The sequence below is a fragment of the Ovis canadensis genome, chromosome 11 (genome assembly GCF_042477335.2).
Source record: "Ovis canadensis isolate MfBH-ARS-UI-01 breed Bighorn chromosome 11, ARS-UI_OviCan_v2, whole genome shotgun sequence".
Lineage (NCBI taxonomy): Eukaryota > Metazoa > Chordata > Mammalia > Artiodactyla > Bovidae > Ovis > Ovis canadensis.
The window spans coordinates 53,205,265-53,223,885 of NC_091255.1; the positions used below are offsets into that span (position 1 = coordinate 53,205,265).

Sequence of the window (18,621 nt, forward strand, 5' to 3'; positions counted from 1 at the left end):
TGGGAGTCATCCTTTCTCTTGGGGTCTCCCATTTGGGACTCTCCAAGGACGACGAGTTGAGTTCTCCCTTATCTCTTCCTAACTTCCAGTGTGCCACGTCCCATAAGAGGCACTTTCATAAATATTATCTCCTTTATTCCTCAGAGCAAGCAGCCCTGTGAGGGAGAGGACATGATTTTCAGATGACAAACGAGGCTTAGAGAAGTTACTGACTTGCCCAGAGCCACAGAGCTAAGTGGTAGTGCTGGGGTTCAAACCCCTGGCAGTCCATCAGCTGCATGCATGGACTTTATAAGACTCACACTGGGCACAAGGGATGGCATTCTACTGACTCCTCCCTGGCCCTGCCCCGAGCTGAATTGCTTCCTGTGTCCCCTTCCCTGTGTGTCTGTGCTCTGCAGGGAGATTGGAAGGCCCGCTGCTGGGGCCCCAGGAATTGGACTCGTGGCTGGTGGGGACAGTCTGTGCGCTGCAGGAGAGTATGCGGGACGTCCAGGGGAGGCTGCAGAGCCTGGAGAGCATGCCTATGCCCCCCAAGCAGGTGAGCCCCCTCTGAAGGTCCAGGGCAAGATTGGGGCAGAATTTTGAGGGTCTCTGTGCTGGACTCCTCAGCTAGCCACTTCTTTGTCCCCCCGTCTCTATCTGCCCATATTTCTGCCTTCTCCAGAGAATGGTGTGGCTTATGGGTCAGGCCAGGAAGTCGGGGGGTCTACAGTGCTTCCAACCTGGAAGGGAGAGTGGGAGAAGCCCTCCTTTCCCGCTTTTACCCCCACCCCGTGCCAGAAGGGAAACCGAGGACAGAGGGAATTCCAACAGTTGGAGGGGCCAGAACCTGTCTGCTCTTTGCACTGGGGCTGGGAGGGGTCCCTATTGCCCCTCCGTCAGGACTTCTTCTGTTCCCAGACTTACTGTCTTCCCCTCCCCTCACATTCAGCCCTTGCACCCCTCACTCCTCCTCCCGACTTCTAGATCTGCTTACCCCTGACACCTCTGCTTCTGCAAAATAAATAAGAGCAGCCATTTCTGGAGCCCCGGCTGTGTGCCAAACATATTACCTACATTACCTCATTTTACACACACACACACACACACACACACACACACATACACACACACACACGCAAAACAATGAAATAGGTTTTCTTTTCATTCCCCTTTTACAAATGAGGAAACTAAAGCTCTGAGAGGTTGAATAATTTACCTCAGGGCCTGGAAGTAACTCACACAGCCTGGAAGGACCCCACAGAGCTGCTGTGAAGATTAGGTGAGATAATGCACGTAGGTGCTTCCGAATGGGGCTCATTGTTACTGTTAGTAGTATTATTAAGTGATGGAGCTGGGAGTGGTCCCACTTGTATCTCCCTCCAAAGCTGGCATCCACCATTAACTCTGAATCAGTCTGTACTTGTGAAGCCTGGAGCTGTGGGGGCAGGGGACGGCTAAAGTCCTGGATATGAAGGAATCACTCAGGTGACCCTTTGTCCCCTTGGCACAGAGGAATTGGTAGGAATTTCCTCAGATCCACAGTGGCTAGCATTTCAACACTCACCCACCCCTCGCCAAGGTTTTACTAATATTTTTTATTTCAGTTCAGTTCAGTTCAGTCGCTCAGTCATGTCCGACTCTTTGCGACCCAATGAATCGCAGCACGCCAGGCCTCCCTGTCCATCACCAATTCCCGGAGTTCACTCAGACTCACGTCCATCGAGTCAGTGATGCCATCCAGCCATCTCATCCTCTGTCGTCCCCTTCTCCTCCTGCCCCCAATCCCTCCCAGCATCAGAGTCTTTTCCAATGAGTCAACTCTTCACATGAGGTGGCCAAAGTACTGGAGTTTCAGCTTTAGCATCATTCCTTCCAAAGAAAACCCAGGGCTGATCTTCAGAATGGACTGGTTGGATCTCCTTGCAGTCCAAGGGACTCTCAAGAATCTTCTCCAACACCACAGTTCAAAAGCATCAATTCTTCGGCGCTCAGCCTTCTTCACACTCCCAACTCTCACATCTAATCATGACCACAGGAAAAACCATAGCCTTGACTAGACGGACCTTTGTTGGCAAAGTAATGTCCCTGCTTTTCAATATGCTATCTAGGTTGGTCATAACTTTTCTTCCAAGGAGCAAGTGTCTTTTAATTTCATGGCTGCAATCACCATCTGCAGTGATTTTGGAACTCAAAAAAATAAAGTCTGACACTGTTTCCACTGTTTCCCCATCTATTTCCCATGAAGTGATGGGACCGGATGCCATAATCTTCGTTTTCTGAATGTTGAGCTTTAAGCCAACTTTTTCACTCTCCACTTTCACTTTCATCAAGAGGCTTTTTAGTTCCTCTTCACTTTCTGCCATAAGGGTGGTGTCCCCTGCATATCTGAGGTTATTGAAATTTCTCCCAGCAATCTTGATTCCAGCTTGTGCTTCTTCCAGCCCAGCGTTTCTCATGATGTACTCTGCATAGAAGTTAAATAAGCAGGGTGACAATATACAGCCTTGATGTACTCCTTTTCCTATTTGGAACCAGTCTGTTGTTCCATGTCCAGTTCTAACTGTTGCTTCCTGACCTGCATATAGGTTTCTCAGAAGGCAGGTCAGGTGGTCTAGTATTCCCATCTCTTTCAGAATTTTCCAGTTTATTGTGATCCACACAGTCAAAGGCTTTGGCATAGTCAATAAAGCAGAAATAGATGTTTTTCTGGAACTCTCTTGCTGTCTTGATGATCCAGCAGATGTTGGCAATTTGATCTCTGGTTCCTCTGCCTTTTCTAAAACCAGCTTGAACATCTGGAAGTTCACAGTTCATGTATTGCTGAAGCCTGACTTGGAGAATTTTGAGCATTACTTTACTAGCATGTGAAATGAGTGCAATTGTGCAGTAGTTTGAGCATTCTTTGGCATTGCCTTTCTGTGGGACTGGAAAGAAAACTGACCTTTTCTAGTCCTGTGGCCACTGCTGAGTTTTCCAAATTTGCTGGCATATTGAGTGCAGCACTTTCACAGCATCATCTTTCAGGATTTGAAATAGCTCAACTGGAATTCCATCACCTCCACTGGCTTTGTTCATAGTGATGCTTTCTAAGGCCCACTTGACTTCACATTCCAGGATGTCTGGCTCTAGGTGAGTGATCACACCATCATGATTATCTTGGTTGAAGATCTTTTTTGTACAGTTCTTCTGTGTATTCTTGCCACCTCTTCTTAATATCTTCTGCCTCTGTTAGGTCCATACCATTTCTGTCCTTTATCGAGCCCATCTTTGCATGAAATGTTCCCTTGGTATCTCTAATTTTCTTGAAGAGATCTCTAGTCTTTCCCATTCTGTTCTTTTCCTCTATTTCTTTGCATTGATCGCTGAGGAAGGCTTTCTTATCTCTTCTTGCTACTCTTTGGAACTCTGCATTCAGATGCTTATATCTTTCCTTTTCTCCTTTGCTTTTCACTTCTCTTCTTTTCACAGCTATTTGTAAGGCCTCCCCAGACAGCCATTTTGCTTTTTTGCATTTCTTTTCCCTGGGGATGGTCTTGATCCCTGTCTCCTGTACAACATCACGAACCTCATTCCATAGTTCATCAGGCACTCTGTCTATCAGATCTAGTCCCTTAAATCTATTTCTCACTTCTACTGTATAATCATAAGGGATTTGATTTAGGTCATACCTGAATGGTCTAGTGGTTTTCCCTGCTTTCTTCAATTTAAGTCTGAATTTGGCAATAAAGAGTTCATGCTCTGAGCCACAGTCAGCTCCTGGTCTTGTTTTTGTTGATTGTATAGAGCTTCTCCATCTTTGGCTGCGAAGAATATTATCAATCTGACTTCAGTGTTGACCATCTGGTGATGTCCATGTGTAGAGTCTTCTCTCGTGTTGTTGGAAGAGGGTGTTTGCTATGACCCGTGCATTTTCTTGGCAAAAGTCTATTAGTCTTTGCCCTGCTTCATTCCGTATTCCAAGGCCAAATTTGCCTGTTACTCCAAGTGTTTCTTGACTTCCTACTTTTGCATTCCAGTCCTCTATGAAAAGGACTTCTTTTTTGAGTGTTAGTTCTAAAAGGTCTTGTAAGTCTTCATAAAACCATTTAACTTCAGCTTCTTCAGCGTTACTGGTTGGGACATAGACTTGGATTACTGTGATACTGAATGGTTTGCCTTGGAAACGAACAGAGATCATTCTGTCATTTTTGAGATTGCATCCAAGTACCGCATTTCGGATTCTTTCGTTGACCATGATGGCTACTCCATTTCTTCTAAGGGATTCCTGCCTGCAGTAGTAGATGTAATGGTCATCTGAGTTAAATTCACCCATTCCAGTCCATTTCAGTTCGCTGATTCCTAGAATGTCGATGTTCACTCTCGCCATCTCTTGTTTGACCACTTCCAATTTGCCTTGATTCATGGACCTGACATTCCAGGTTCCTATGCAATATTTCTCTTTATAGCATTGGACCTTGCTTCTATCACCAGTCATATCCACAACTGGGTATTGTTTTTGCTTTGGGTGCATCCCTTCATTCTTTCTGGGGTTATTTCTCTACTGATCTCCAGTAGCATATTGGATGCCTACTGACCTGGGGAGTTCCTCTTTCAGTATCCTATCATTTTGCCTTTTCATGCTATTCATGGGGTTCTCAAGGCAAGAATGCTGAAGTGGTATTTTTTATTTACCTTTTACTAATTTTATATGCTGAATATTTCCATGCTGAGATACCTGGACTTGCATCTCTGAAAAGAAGAACACTCTACTACCTAGCAAAAACATTTTATTGCACACCACAATTCCTTTATATCATCAAAAACACAAAGTGAAGTTGCTCAGTCGTGTCTGACTTTTTGTGACCCCATGGACTGTACCCTACCAGGCTCCTCCATCCATGGGATTTTCCAGGCAAGAATACTGGAGTGGGTTGCCATTTCCTTCTCCAGGGGATGTTCCTGACCCAGGGATCAAACCCAGGTCTCCTGCATTGTAGGCAGACGCTTTACTGTCTGAGCCAACAGTCAAATACACAGTCCAGATTCAAATAGTCTTTTCCAGCTTCCCTGTCTGTCCAGGCCAGGAGCCTCTGTCCTTAAGACTCTGTTAGTCTAGACCAGTCCTCTTCCTTGCTACTGACTTGGTACTGAGACTGTTCAGTAGTCTTGTAGACTGTACCACTTCTCGAGTCTCACGACAGCCCTGTGGCTAGATTACATGACCAGATTACATCAGAGGTGATATTCTTTGTTCACATCAAGACACATAACTGGATGTCCTTCCATGAATATTCCTAGTGAGGATCACAGCAGGGATGAAGGGGTAACAGTCTGATTCCACCACTTGGAGCCAGGAAATGTCCCAGTTCCCCATCAGCCCCATTTGACACACAGCTTTTGACAAGTGATAGATAATCCTTGTTGGATCAATAATTTAGTTAATGGTTGCAAAAATGTGGACTTTTGTATGATTCCTTTAACATTTATTAGCTAGCATTTTTCTGTCGAGTTTCCCTGACCATCTAGGATTTCCCTGAAATATGGTGCCTTATGGAAGGGCAGAATAAGTGCTTAATTCTTTCTCTTTACTTATCTATTTTTAAAGAAAGGAGTTGATTTAACAGCCACCTCAATGGTGATAAATTTCCAACTTACTCCTCTATGAATTTATGGACTTTAAAGACTCAGTATTTCAGTCAACTGCAATCATATCATTCTTTTTGATGCCCAGACTGTCACAACTTTGTAAGACCCTCCCTTTCTAGCTGGGTCCTAGGTTCTTGTAACATAATCTCATTAATCCTTAACAGCTTCTTTATTTCCTGGTATAAGACATCCCACATTCAATTCCACCTTCCCTGCTCCAGACCTCTGCCACTTCTCCAAGGAGCCTTGCTTCAACAGAGAATGGGATTTAGAAACTAAAATCTGAACACCCTGGGTCTTCGTTGGAAATGTGGCACATCCTTTACAATATGGGGCCTTCAGGACCTATCAGGCTTTGTGGCCCAGAGGAGATGACCTGGAGTCAGTTCCTCCACTCTTTTCGGCACCTTGAATTGCCGTGGGAGGAAGACAGGGGAGGGAGTTGGGGCTCACTGTTTCAGGGACAAACCGGGAGCCCCAATCTTCAGACTGGGGAGAGGGAGGTAGCAGCTCCCACTTGAGTTCTAGAAGCAGGTCCCTAAGGAGGGCCTAGCCTGAGCTGAGGCCTGGGCTGGCGCCTGACTCTCTCCTCTTGGCAGCAGATGCCGCCACCCAGTGCCAGGCCTCGGCCCCTCAGGCTTTCCGGCCCCACGTTGATCTTCTTCCTCCTGTGGCCCTTCATCGTCCAGTGGCTCTTCCGACAGTTTCGGACCCAGAAGAGGTGACTCTCGGTGGAGGAGTCTGTAGCCAACAGGAGGCTATGAACCCTGTGTTCTGCAGTGCCCTGAGCCTTCCTAGGGTTTAGGAAGCATTAACCCCCCCCTCCCCCCACCCCCCACCCCGGCTTCCCGCCCCAAATAGTGTTCACCTTGATACCCCTCTCCTCGTGTGGGGGCCAGATAAGACCCTACTCTTCCTGCAGCTCCACAAGGCCTGTCCCTCCTCTCCCCCTCGACCACCTCATGCTTCTTGGGGAGACTGCCTTTGTGGAGCAAGTCCCCAGTTCGGGGTGGGCGGGTGATCCAGGGGCGGAGCTACCGGGTCTCAGCCTCTGCCCTCCCCACCCTCTGAGTCACCTGACTCCTCTCCCATCCCAGCCTCTTCCCGAGGAGGCTCGGCTCTTGGGCAAGTTGGGACTTCGGCCGGGCCCTGGAAGAGTGATTGGCTGGCGGGCTGTGGGAGGGAGGCCAGGAGGCTCGACCGAGTTGGGGAAAGGCGGAGAGAGCTGGCCCCGGGGGAGGGCAGTCAGCTCCTTTTGGCTGGCCGCCTTACCCGCAGAAGTACTCAGGACGTCCTCACTAAAGATGCACTTACAAAAGAGTGTTTCACTAAATAAAATAAAACCTTCATCTTCTGCCGTCTGGGCTGCCACGGAGTGAGGCGGAAAGCGCGTCCGGGACGCGCGAGGTTCAGATTCCTTCTGTGACCCCTCCCCCGCTGCCGTGGACGACCCCGAGACACCAGCGGTCGGCGTTCCAGAGGGAGCATTTCCCCCTCCCCGGGCTAGTAGAGGGAACAGCCCCGGGTCTGCAGGGGAGGTGGAGCGGCTGCTAGGGGCACCCTGGGTGGGGCCCCCAGCAGCGGCCGGGGGTGGGGCCGGGGCCCCGCCCCCTGCCCTGTCGTGGGTGGAGATTGCGGGGGGGCAGTTTGCCAGCTAGGGGCGGCGGGAGGAGAGGGGGGCGGCGGGAGGAGAGGAGTCCGGCGGGCTTGGGCTCAGGCTCCGTTCCCGCCCGAAGGGAAGGGCGGCTACTCCCTGCTTTGCGCGCCCGGCGTAGGGTCGGGGGCCGAGATCCGGGCCCCGGAAGTGCCCACTGCCCGCTTCCCCCTCCTCAGCTGCTCTCCCCCTGTGCCCTCTGCGCTCGGGCTTTCCCAGGGAACTTTCTGGAAGGCCAAGGACGGCGGGAGCGTCGTCCCCGCGGCTCCCGTCGGGGTGGGTCCAGTGCCAAACTGAGCAGAGACCTCTGGGAGTCGCTGGCTGCTGGGCCTACTAAATTTTAAGTTAATCCCTGTGTTAGGGATGAACAACTGGAGGGCAAGGAAGAGGGGCCAAACTGGTGCTGGGGAGGCAAGCGGAAGCCAGCGCCACCGCTTGGGCATACTCGCAGTATGACTTGGGCAGGATTCTTTGCTCTGATCCTGGGTCGCCTTGTTTGTGAAATAGCGATGAAGACCTTTTCACCATAAGGCAGTCCTGGGGATTAATGACCAGGACATTAATGGCAAAATGCCTAGCTAATATCAAAGTGCGTGGCCTCTTGTTTCATAGAATTCTGGAGTTCCACAACCTGTGAGTCTGACCACTACCCCCCTAATAGAACAAATGAGCCCATACAGCTGAGCCCAACAGACTGAGGCTGGGCTCAGTTGTACCTTCCAAATCCCAACTGAGGGTACCCAGGAGTCCTTTGGAGTCTGAAAATGTAACAATTTGGAGGTCTCTGACTCCCAGTCGAGTTCTCTCCAAAAACTTTTCATCAGGGAACTCCCACTGTTGAGAAGCTCTTGCTCCTGGGAAGCTTCTTGCATGACTGAGGAAGCAGCACAGGAGAGGGCAGGTTTTTCAGAAAGACCTCAGTTCTCGGGGAAAACAGGCTAGGATGTTCCGTCTCAAAACAGCTGGATGTGCCTCAGGGTCACTCTTGCTTGCCTCTCCCTCTGGGCATGCCGATGACCACTTCCCCACAAAACCACTCCTGAATCCCTAGACAAGTCCTGTCTTGGGACAAGACGCCTACTCGTCATAATTGTCCTGCTCATGCCACTCTGCCTGAAAATGCTTCATGTTTTAGACAGCCACGAAGTCACCTTCTCCATGAAACCTGTCCACAATTCTCAACTCCTAAGCAACTTGGCTCACAAGGTCCTATCAGGATTTTCATCACCTGCCATTTTGGCTTACCATAGGTTTGATGGCCTGTCTACACAGTTCTTGAGTAGCACGGATGAAATTTTACTCATCATTGTGCCTTCTTATCCAATGTGAGATTAACCTGACGGTCCACTGGTTAAGACTGTTTCCATTGTAGGGAGCCGGGTTCTTTCCTTAAGTGGGGGAACTAACATCCCACATGCCTCCAAGTGAGGCAAAAAAAAAAAAAAAAAAAAGAGAAAGAAGGGCCAGAAGTTGGCTGAAAGTGTTGCTGATGGAAAGGAACTAAATCCAGAGTTCTTACCAAAAAGGGACTTTTGTGTTTGTGATAGAAAAACAGCACGGAGTCACAGAGACCTTCGCTTTCGCCGAAAAGTGTCACTTAATCGTCTTGTGACCTTGGACAAGTCACTTAATTTTTGAGCTTTAGAGATTCCTTATCTCTAAAATGGAGACAAGAATCCCTACCCTGCCTAACTCACTGGGCTGTGGAGGGGCAAATGGTTCTGTGTGCAAAGGAACGCTGTTCGGTGGAAAGCAGTTGGAATATGACAGGGCTGTTGATGAATAAACAGAAGAGTCACGGTGTGTGGCAAATGGCGAAAACTGAGATTACAAAGATTTTCAGTTCAGTTCGCTCGCTCAGTAGTGTCCGACTCTGCGACCTCATGGACTGCAGCATGAAAGATTTTAGACCTAAGTGATTTGAGTGGAGGGTTTCGGCTACTCCTGGCCCTCAGCCCCTGTCCTTCGGGCGGAAGCCTGGAATCTGGAGAATTTTCACAAGGAGTTACGTAGCGCGCCGCCCTACCCCCTCCCCGCCCCCCATGAATCTGTCCCACGGTTCTGGGCCAGAATCCCTCTGCCCCCATTTCTGGGCAAGGTTTCCTCCTCGGGGAAGCCTCTGGCTCTGCCTCCCTGCCGGTGTTGCCCAGCGTCCACTCACGACGAAGAGCCTCAGTGGATGATTCTTTCCAGTCTGTGGCTTCTCTCTCGAGTAGCCAGGGTTGATTATTTCAACTCTGTATTAATTTCGAACCCCTCCCCCAACAAAGAGGCTCATCCGCTGCCCTGGACTCCCATCCAGGCTCAAGAAAATTTCATGGTCGAGTCCCAACTGAACAAACCAAGAGGGCCCCAGGAGGCCATTTTCTTCGATAGAAGCTGAGGCCCGGTGAGGGAGAAGGGAAGCGAGGCCTTACATCCCGGGGTCTCGGGGGATCCCAGGGCGCACACCCAGCATTTCCCGGCGCCGGCGAGAGAAATCAGCCACGGCCCACCATTTTGCATTGGCCTCTGGGCGGGAGCGGCCGTGAAAGACTACGCTGGGGCTGGGACTCCGCCACTTTCCGCTAAGGGTTCCAGGGTAGTCCGGGAGTGGACGCCACCCGGGACTCGAACCTGCTTTCTCATCTTCCGAGGCCTAGTCAGAGGTTGCTGCCGTAAAGCAGTCACACTGTCCCTTTAAGGCGGCACTTTTTATTCTTCATTTGTTTACCTCTTCATGCGCTTTTTTTTTTTTTTACAAAAAAAAGGTGTTCACAATATCCTTCCGCAAACGTCCATCCCAGTCACTAATCAACACCTTGAAGCCATTCTTGTAATCTTAAGAATCGAGAATTAATAGCTATGGGCCAACATCTCTATTTACAGAATTAAATACTCGTTTACACTTTAGGGACTACTTTTTAGGGGTAAACCATTCTCGCTTAAGTTAACAAATGCTTGTGATCTTTAGAACCTTCCCGCTGATAACAGAATAGGATAATGACCTTTAAGACACACCTTTTCATAAAAATATTCTGTGCAGGCCTTCACAGGCCATCGAATCTTGCTGTATTCCTGAAGCAGAATGGTATGGTCCAGAACCCGCCCCATCTTCTCTGCGATTGGCCTTCTTTCCTCGGCGAGACGTGTGCCTTTTGACCAATGGGCACTCACGTTTCTCTAGCGAGGGATAAGCGATGGAAGGAGGCGGCCTGGAAAACGCCCCCTACGCGTCCTGGGATTGGCTACGTCGTACGGCGCGCGAGGACGGCGGGCCTGAAAGATGGGAACTACGACTCCCAGCTTCCTGTGATGGGGACTCAGTCACGCATGCGCATGGGCGGGGCTGACCGGCTTCTATATAAAAGGGGCGCAGAGGGTTGGGAGGCAGCAGTTGGAAGTTGGCAGGTGGAGAGGCAGGTTGGGAGGGGAAGTTGGGGGAGGAGGCGGAAGAGGAGCTGTCGGAAGGGGGAGGAGGGAGGGAGGAAAAAGAGGAGGAGGCGGAGGAGAACTGAGCTGAGCAGAACATCGAGCCAAAGGGGAGATGAGTTTGTCTGTCCTCGGCTGAGGCTCCGGCCGGGCCTAGGGAACGGGGAGCTCGGCTTGGAGCGACACCCGTGGAAGTGGGAGGAGGTGGCTTTGGGACTTTAACCCCTTGTGGGCTCTGCGGCAGGGGATTTAACCCTTTCTGGATCCGGCCCCTCGGAGTCAGCGTCATCGGGTAGTTTTAACCCCTTCGGGGCTGGGTTTAACCCATTGGATTTAACCTAATCTTCTTGCCCACCAACTTCTCGAACGCGGGGGCGGTCTGCGGGAAGGCTTGAAGCCCACCCCCTCTGCACATTACGTACTGTTCCTGCTGCTGCACCCCCTTGGACCCGCTATCTGGCCGAGCTCTGGGCGCTTAACCCTTTATTGACTTGAGCGCCCCCAAATTGCAATTGGAGTTTGCTGACAGAAGGACTGGCTAAAGGCATCACTGCAGGAATTACAGACCGAAGAGGACTGTGTTGGACATTTTTGCAAAGAAAAGCAAACCTTTTTTCCTTAAGGACTTACAGCCAACATTCTTCAAACTTCGAGAAGAAGATTCTATTAGCAATGGCCGAGCCACTCTTGTCAGAGTATCAGCACCAGCCTCAAACTAGCAACTGTACAGGTGCTGTTGCTGTCCATGAAGAACGGAACCCTGATCGCCCCCCAGGCGCGGAGGAGCGGGTGCCGGAGGAAGACAGTAGGTGGCAATCGAGAGCGTCCCCCCAGTCGGGTGGCTCTCCAGGGCAGGGGGGGGAAGGGAGCCTGGAACCCCAGCCGTCTCCCCTTAAGACCCAGGTCTGCCCAGAATCCAGCTGTCCGGAAGCGGGTGAGAAGGGCCAGAATGGGGACGACTTGTCCGCTGGCGGAGCTCCCCCGCAGCAGAGACAGGTGGGCAAGAAAAAACATAGGAGACGCCCCTCCAAGAAGAAGCGGCTTTGGAAACCGTACTATACGCTGACCTGGGAGGAGAAGAAAAAGTTCGATGAGAAACAGAGCCTGCGAGCTTCGAGGATTCGAGCCGAGATGTTCGCCAAGGGCCAGCCAGTTGCTCCCTATAACACCACGCAGTTCCTCATGGATGACCACGACCAGGAGGAGCCGGATCTTAAAACCGGTCTCTATCCCAAACGGGCCGCTGCCAAATCCGACGACACCAGCGATGAGGACTTTATGGAAGAAGCGGGCGAGGAGGATGGGGGAAGCGACGGGATGGGAGGAGACGGCAGCGAGTTTCTGCAGCGGGACTTCTCGGAGACCTATGAGCGATACCACGCGGAGAGCCTGCAGAACATGAGCAAGCAGGAGCTCATCAAAGAGTACCTAGAGCTGGAGAAGTGCCTCTCGCGTATGGAGGACGAGAATAATCGGCTGCGGCTGGAAAGCCAGCGGCTGGACGGCGACGAGGCGCGTGTGCGGGAGCTGGAGCTGGAGCTGGACCGGCTGCGCGCGGAGAACCTCCAGCTGCTGACGGAGAACGAACTGCACCGGCAGCAGGAGCGAGCGCCGCTGTCCAACTTTGGAGACTAGACTGAAACTTTTCCGGGGGAGGGGGCAAAGGGGACTTTTTACAGTGATGGAATGTAACATTATATACATGTGTATATAAGACAGTGGACCTTTTTATGACACATAATCAGAAAAGAAATCCCCCCTGGCTTTGGTTGGTTCAGTCAATTTAGCTATGATGTAGTTTGTGTGCTTTCTCCTGTTCTTTAATTATGTGAAACTGAAGGGTTGCTTTCCTTGTTTTCCTTTTTAGGAGTTTTCTTTTTTAATGTGTAAGTAATTTGACCAGGTTATAATGCAGTTTTCTGTTAAAAATCTCCTTAAATGGAGCTATAAGGTGGCCAAATCTGAGAACCATTAAATTCATTCTAGTTATAATAAATATTTGTAAATGTAACATAGTTTGTGTGATTTCTAGAGCTAATTCAAAGTAATATTGATTTATGTGACTGCATTGGGGGGAGGGGTAAAGGAAGTATTTAATTTGTCCATTTTCAAAACCAAACCTTAATGGGAGAATTTTCAGTTTGCCCAGTTTTCCCTTGAATGGGTTTTAGTGTGCTACAATATACAGTTCCAGCAAAATATAAAGATTTAATTATCTTCAATACTTAAGTGTGTTGTTTTCTAGTGCCTTCATTTTCTTTCTTGATGCTGGAGAAATAAACCAGTGTTGGGTGTTTGGGGAGTAGGAAGTAACTGATCAGCAGCTTAAAATTTAATTCTGCTTCTCAATAGCCATTCAGAAGTCTATTAACAAAAATGTAAACCTAATTTGGCCAACTGTCAGGTTGGACAACTGACAGCCTCATTTCACTCCTACAAGTGGGTTTTTAGTAATTCCCCCCTCCTCCCAGTAAGGCTGGAAGGAGTTCTTGGATGCCTGGGAAAGGCACTTATCTTGCTTTCTTAGTGCAAGCAATGGTTGAATAAACAGTTGTGAGGCAGCTCTTTATGTTAAAATATTCAGAGGTAGGGAATATTGTATTTATAGAGGAAATGACCATTTGGGGCATTCCAAGGACTTAACCCTAAATGCCCAATCTTAAGTGCTCCCTATATCAAGAAAAGGAATAGGAGCTGTCCACCTTTCCATGAGACTCAAACTAAAATTAGAAATGACCTCTCACTGCAAACAAAATGTAAAGCTTCTGGTTGAGCTAAATTAAGTCTCTGGGGGGCCAAGTGGGAGCCCTGCACCATCCCTATACAGCCTCTATTCTCAGTCTTCTAAACTGCTGATAGCTGCTTAGTCCTTCAGTAGTTCTACTCTTCAAAGTGCAGGAGGCCCTGAGAATTTGTTTCTGCTCCTAAGTCAAAACTGAAATGGTAAGACTGCTCCCTCCTGTTACCATGATTACCCAGCCCATCTTTACCTGCCCTCTGTGTTTCCCTAGACCAAATGCATTGCTCAAATCACTAGCACAAGGCTTGTCACCTGGTTCCTCAGAAACATAGGGGGCCTTCGGGTCCGTGAGCCCCATGGAATTATATGTAGACTTATATTATGTGTACGTACTTCTGGAGAGAGGGTTCTAGAGAATCGTGAAATTCTCAAACTCCTTGAAGGTTAACCCCTGAGGTGGATGAACTCCCATTGGGAAGCTTGCTTTTGCAGCTAAATGAAATAGTGGAGGTGGTGGGAACTTCAAGAGTGAAATGTGCCTTATGATGCGTGAGAAGCATACACAAATCCATGAATCAAGGGAAATCATGGCGGTTAAGACTGACTCAGGGCCTTCAAAGCTGGGTTGAGGTGGCCCTATTCTGGCAGATGGTCCACTGGAGACAATGTATGATCAGCTTTTCCTTTGGCCTAAAAACTACATTAAAAGTCTATTTTGAAATAGTTTTCGTGTTTTTAATTTTCCTTCTGCCATGACGTCATACAGGAGACCCAGAAACGGCTGCTTAGAGAAGCAGCAACACTGCCCTCTGGCTTTCCAGTGCACAAGCAGGAGCCTCATTTTGACTGCGCTACATGGGATGCAGCCGTGATGGCCTCTTGATTTCAGAACCTCTTCTTAATAAGATGGGTTTAAGTATAAAGATCTTGTTTTCCTATTAGTCTTAGAAAGACTTGTGCATTGATCATCAGGAAAAGAAAAAAGTGTGTTATGTTTTAGGAGATAAATTCAATCCAGTCTCTAAAATTATAGAAATTTAAAGTAATTGTCATAATTTACTTTGATTTACCTTGAGATACGCAACTCGGAATTTTGCTTTCAAAGGCACCTGCATTTTATGGTATTTATTGCATTTAACGTTCTTAGAATGATGCGGTTTGTGCAAAATTTCAATTTTCTATCAACACTTTCTAGGTGAAACACTCGACTAGCATACTGCTGCACGGGCAGACGGAAGACGCTGAATTCCTTATACTACCAGGATCATGACAAATGATCCTCAAGTCCACTCTAGCCATTCACTAAAGGAATTTCTGCTAAACAATTTAAATAAGCTGTTCAAAAGATCATGCTTACACATTAGCAATTTCAGTCGTTCTCTTTTACTGAGGTCTGGGTATCCAGCAAGGGCAAAGCACTTCCCATACTTTGGAGACAGCTGGCTGGGCAGCTTAATCCTCCTTTGAGCTAAGGAAAACTTTACTTGGGCTAGCCTATAACCTAAAGTGGCCCTCAGGAGACAGAGCCCTGATTTCTGCTTGAGTGGGAAAGCCAGGGAGTTCCAGATTGGTTTAGTTCTGAAAAATAGACAAGGTTTTTCTAAAGAGAGGAAACACAAAATTAGACCAAAGAGTCAAAAAACCAGGCTCCTAGTTCTACCTTTGATACATACTAGCAGTGTAAGCCTTAACAGTTTCAGAGCCTCATTCTTTATCAGGAAAATGGGGTCATGCCTACATTACATAACTGCTGCAAGGATTAGAGACAGCATGAAAACAGTCTATACAAGAGTAAGGTACCATTGATATTATCACTGGTTCTTTTTGAGACAAGAGCAATTGCCCACTTAATCAGTATTTTAACTTTCACTTTGTTCAGAGTAAAATAAAACTCCTTTGCTTGGGGAAATGCAAATAAATATACTTTATCCTGGTGAATTCAAGAGAGAAATCAAAGAAATCTACAGAAATAAGCAAAATCCACAACTAAATAGTCTACTTCAGAAAACCAATGTTCTGCCAAATATTTGGTAATGTACTATAGGTGTCCCCTGGCCACTTACACCAACAGCTAGAAACAAATATAACAGTGTGATGGAAAAGCTGGCAAGAGTAAGAGTACTATATTTGTACCTATGTACACCTGAGTTTGTGGGTTTTCAAAAATTATTTTCCCCATTTCTCAAGCAAGATTATAATAAAATTTCACTTTACTATCTTTTCTCATGTAAAGTGTAAAGGGCTGTTGCTAGAAATGAAAAGTAATTTCTAAAAGAAAATGTCAAATTCAGGCCCTGAATAGTGGGACCTGCTGACCAAAGGGCAGTCACACTCTGTAAGACAAAATATATGGTCTAGAAAGCAAAGATTCAATATTTTGCCAATTCCTGCCAGTTGTCTTTGAATGCTGGAAAGCTTACAACATCCTTTCATTTCTTGTTGAAAAATCAAAGGCAGATAAATAACACAGCTCTCGCAAATCCTCCTGAATAAAGTTTTTCCTGGGCTTTACTGAGAGGCAATTCAATTATGACAAATGATATAACACTGGTAACAGCAGGGATAATCCAAGTAGTTTACTAACAAATTTTTACACACCTCAAAATTCTTTCAAATGGTTGAGCTGCTACCAGAAATGGCTGGTAAGTCTTCTGAAATACCTAGTGTAATTCTTTCCCTCAACACAGCACCAAGAACAATTATAGTTGGCTTAAAATTTTCCAAAAAGAACAAAAACTTGAGTATTGTAAACTCTCATCTGAAGACACATTCTATTTGATACATCCACCGACTGTGTGAAGTGTTAACAACTCTGGGTCAACGGTGAGCAAAGATGATATTCCTAAAGGAAAATGTGAGAGCTCTAGAGTGTTCCATGCGCAATTTGAGAAAATGATAGCATTACTGCTCTTGTAAGCAACTCAGTAGAACTTGTCCTAGCCTCCAGAGTGTCAGAGAAGATTAATTTGAAGTTCTGAAGTCTGTTTTTAGCACACACTTCTGGATACCTGGATAACCCCAGGACAACTTTCAGGCAAAGGCAGAGGACCAAATCAGAAGATGGAAGGAAATGTTGAAGAGGTCAGTAGTTCTACCTTCCTCTCTAGGGCTTACTAAAAGTGTATTTAAAACAGCAAACATTTTAACTTAAAAAGAGAAGAGGATGATGAGGACTAAACACAAAATTTAAAAATGCGGAAATCAAATAGTTCAGGAGTAAGAATTTTCATCCTGAATAGGGCTGCTGCAAAGAATCACTCCTGTCAATGAATCCTGTTCACACACAGCCAACAGTCCCAGAACTGGCCATTAGGTGAATGTAAGCCATTCAGGACTTGAGGTTACAACTGCTTGGTACCCTGAGAGCCTGACCCTTGCTCAAACTATTTGGATGGAACATGGCAACCAAGGCCACACTTTGGGAAAGCAGGCCTCCCAAATGCTCCAAATAACCTTTGAAGCAGAAGTTCTAAGGTTCCCAAATAACTAAATTATAACAAGTAAATGTTTACACAGCCACTAGAGTAGTTATTCAAGGTATTTATGATGGAGGCTGCATTGATACCAATTTCAAATTAAGAAACTGAGGCATATAAAGTTTGTTGAATTTGTCATAAACCACAAAGCAACTCATCTGAAACAGGAGAGCTGAGAAGGAAGTTGAAGGTCTGGTTGAACATTAGACAAACAATAGACTCAGCAACAAAATGACCAGTTTGGCCTCATCTTCAGGATTTGGCTCCTGGCCAAGTGAACCAAGTCTGTGGTAGCACACACAGAAATAGAACTTGGGAGTTCCTAACTTCCAGTCCTGTGTTTTGTTCAGCAGGTAACCAAGGGACCATTAACAAACGGATTTTATTCCCAACTTTTCTTATCAAGGAATGGAAAAGCATATGGGTCATCCTCAAAAGACAATAAGCCTTCCCCTTTATGAGTAAAATTTCTGCACCTGGCACAGCACTCGCCTTAGTAGCTTCCAAATGTTTAACTAGATTACTTCACAATGGAGGATGAATCACAAGTCTGAGATCCTCCATCACTACATTCTTGACAACTGAACCACAAAGATAAGCTTTAAAGCCCCTTTTAGCTATGACTGTTTAACTCCTACCAACTTAAGTGTCAGCTTTTCCAAACTGGTATCTTCTCTTAATCTGAAGAGTGTAAAGTGAATATGAGGTAGGCCAAGTCAACCTACAGCATGAATCAAGTGTACTAAATCTTTATTTAGGACAAGTGGCTCATATTTTAGATTAATAATGTATCAAAGGTGATCATATTTTTTGGCAATCCAGTTCTAAGACTTTCTCTAAGAACATCCCTGGGACAAACAGAACATAGTTAAAGCTCTGGAGCTGTCACTCTTACAACTTAAAAAATTACTAATAGGAACAGGACTTCAGCTCTGAAAAAAACTTTGCTATGAAGGCCAAATACTTAGGAACGATTTGACCATCTGTAATCAGCCACGAGCTTCACCACAAGATACCCTCAAAGATAAAAGTTTACTGCCCAGTCACTATCTCTACTTTAGTCTACCTGGGCATAATTTTCACTGACTTTTTAGCAACAACATTAAGCAACCCCTGAGCTATGAATCTTTCTGAATTTAGATTTCACGCAGTAAGAAACAAAATTGTTTCATCTGCAATTCAAGAAAAGAATTTCATATCAATCTTCAATCCTTAAGAAGCTGCTACAACTGTAATAAAAGGTTGTTTTATTTTTTTCAAAGCAGGTTTCCCCTACTCCCTCAAACACCACACATATGAAGTAGCTCAAACTGCAATTTCTATCTTGGGGGTCATCTGGGATCACAGAAGTGACTTTCAATTACTTGGAATTTCAAAACAGAGGCTCTACTAACAATGCCTTAGTGGCAAAATATTCCCCCATTTTATTTCCTTTGTGGGAGAAAATTTCTTTAAATTGTAAAGAATCTGTAGTCTTATAAAGATTATATTGGAATTAGTTCTTTTTTCCCTTTAGGAGGGCGGCCATTTCTCCAAAGGTTTTGGTAAAAGTTATGGCTCAGATTTCAAAATGCAAACAGATGTTCCTGAAGCAACCGAAATGGGCCACTCCACTTTTATTCCCAGAACCGTGGCGACTCCCAAGTTACTTTGTGTCCCAACTCTGCAAAGGGCAAAACCCCATCCCCCTTTGGTGTAAACTTTCAAGAGAATAACAGCACACTTTTGGA

The 18,621-nt window shown here is 46.7% G+C and overlaps 2 protein-coding genes across 9 annotated transcripts in view; both read left to right on the forward strand.

Moving 5' to 3' along the window:
* Positions 1-6,964, forward strand: part of ACBD4 (acyl-CoA binding domain containing 4) — an 11,106-nt gene extending 4,142 nt beyond the window's left edge. For 5 of the 8 annotated variants that reach the window (XM_069543669.1, XM_069543668.1, XM_069543667.1 and 2 more), the window contains 2 exons: positions 402-541; positions 6,213-6,964. In XM_069543669.1, the coding sequence (XP_069399770.1) occupies positions 402-541; positions 6,213-6,335 (263 nt within the window). In that variant the 3' untranslated portion in view covers positions 6,336-6,964. Of the gene's footprint in view, positions 1-401; positions 542-1,589; positions 2,200-6,209 lie in introns of those variants that run through there. The other 3 variants (XM_069543666.1, XM_069543665.1, XM_069543672.1) reach the window with 2 other exon arrangements.
* Positions 6,965-9,944: 2,980 nt separating this feature from the next.
* Positions 9,945-12,897, forward strand: HEXIM1 (HEXIM P-TEFb complex subunit 1). The gene has a single exon (XM_069543653.1). The coding sequence runs from the start codon at positions 11,348-11,350 to the stop codon at positions 12,308-12,310; it is 963 nt and encodes a 320-aa protein (XP_069399754.1). The 5' UTR covers positions 9,945-11,347; the 3' UTR covers positions 12,311-12,897.
* Positions 12,898-18,621: the final 5,724 nt, after the last annotated feature.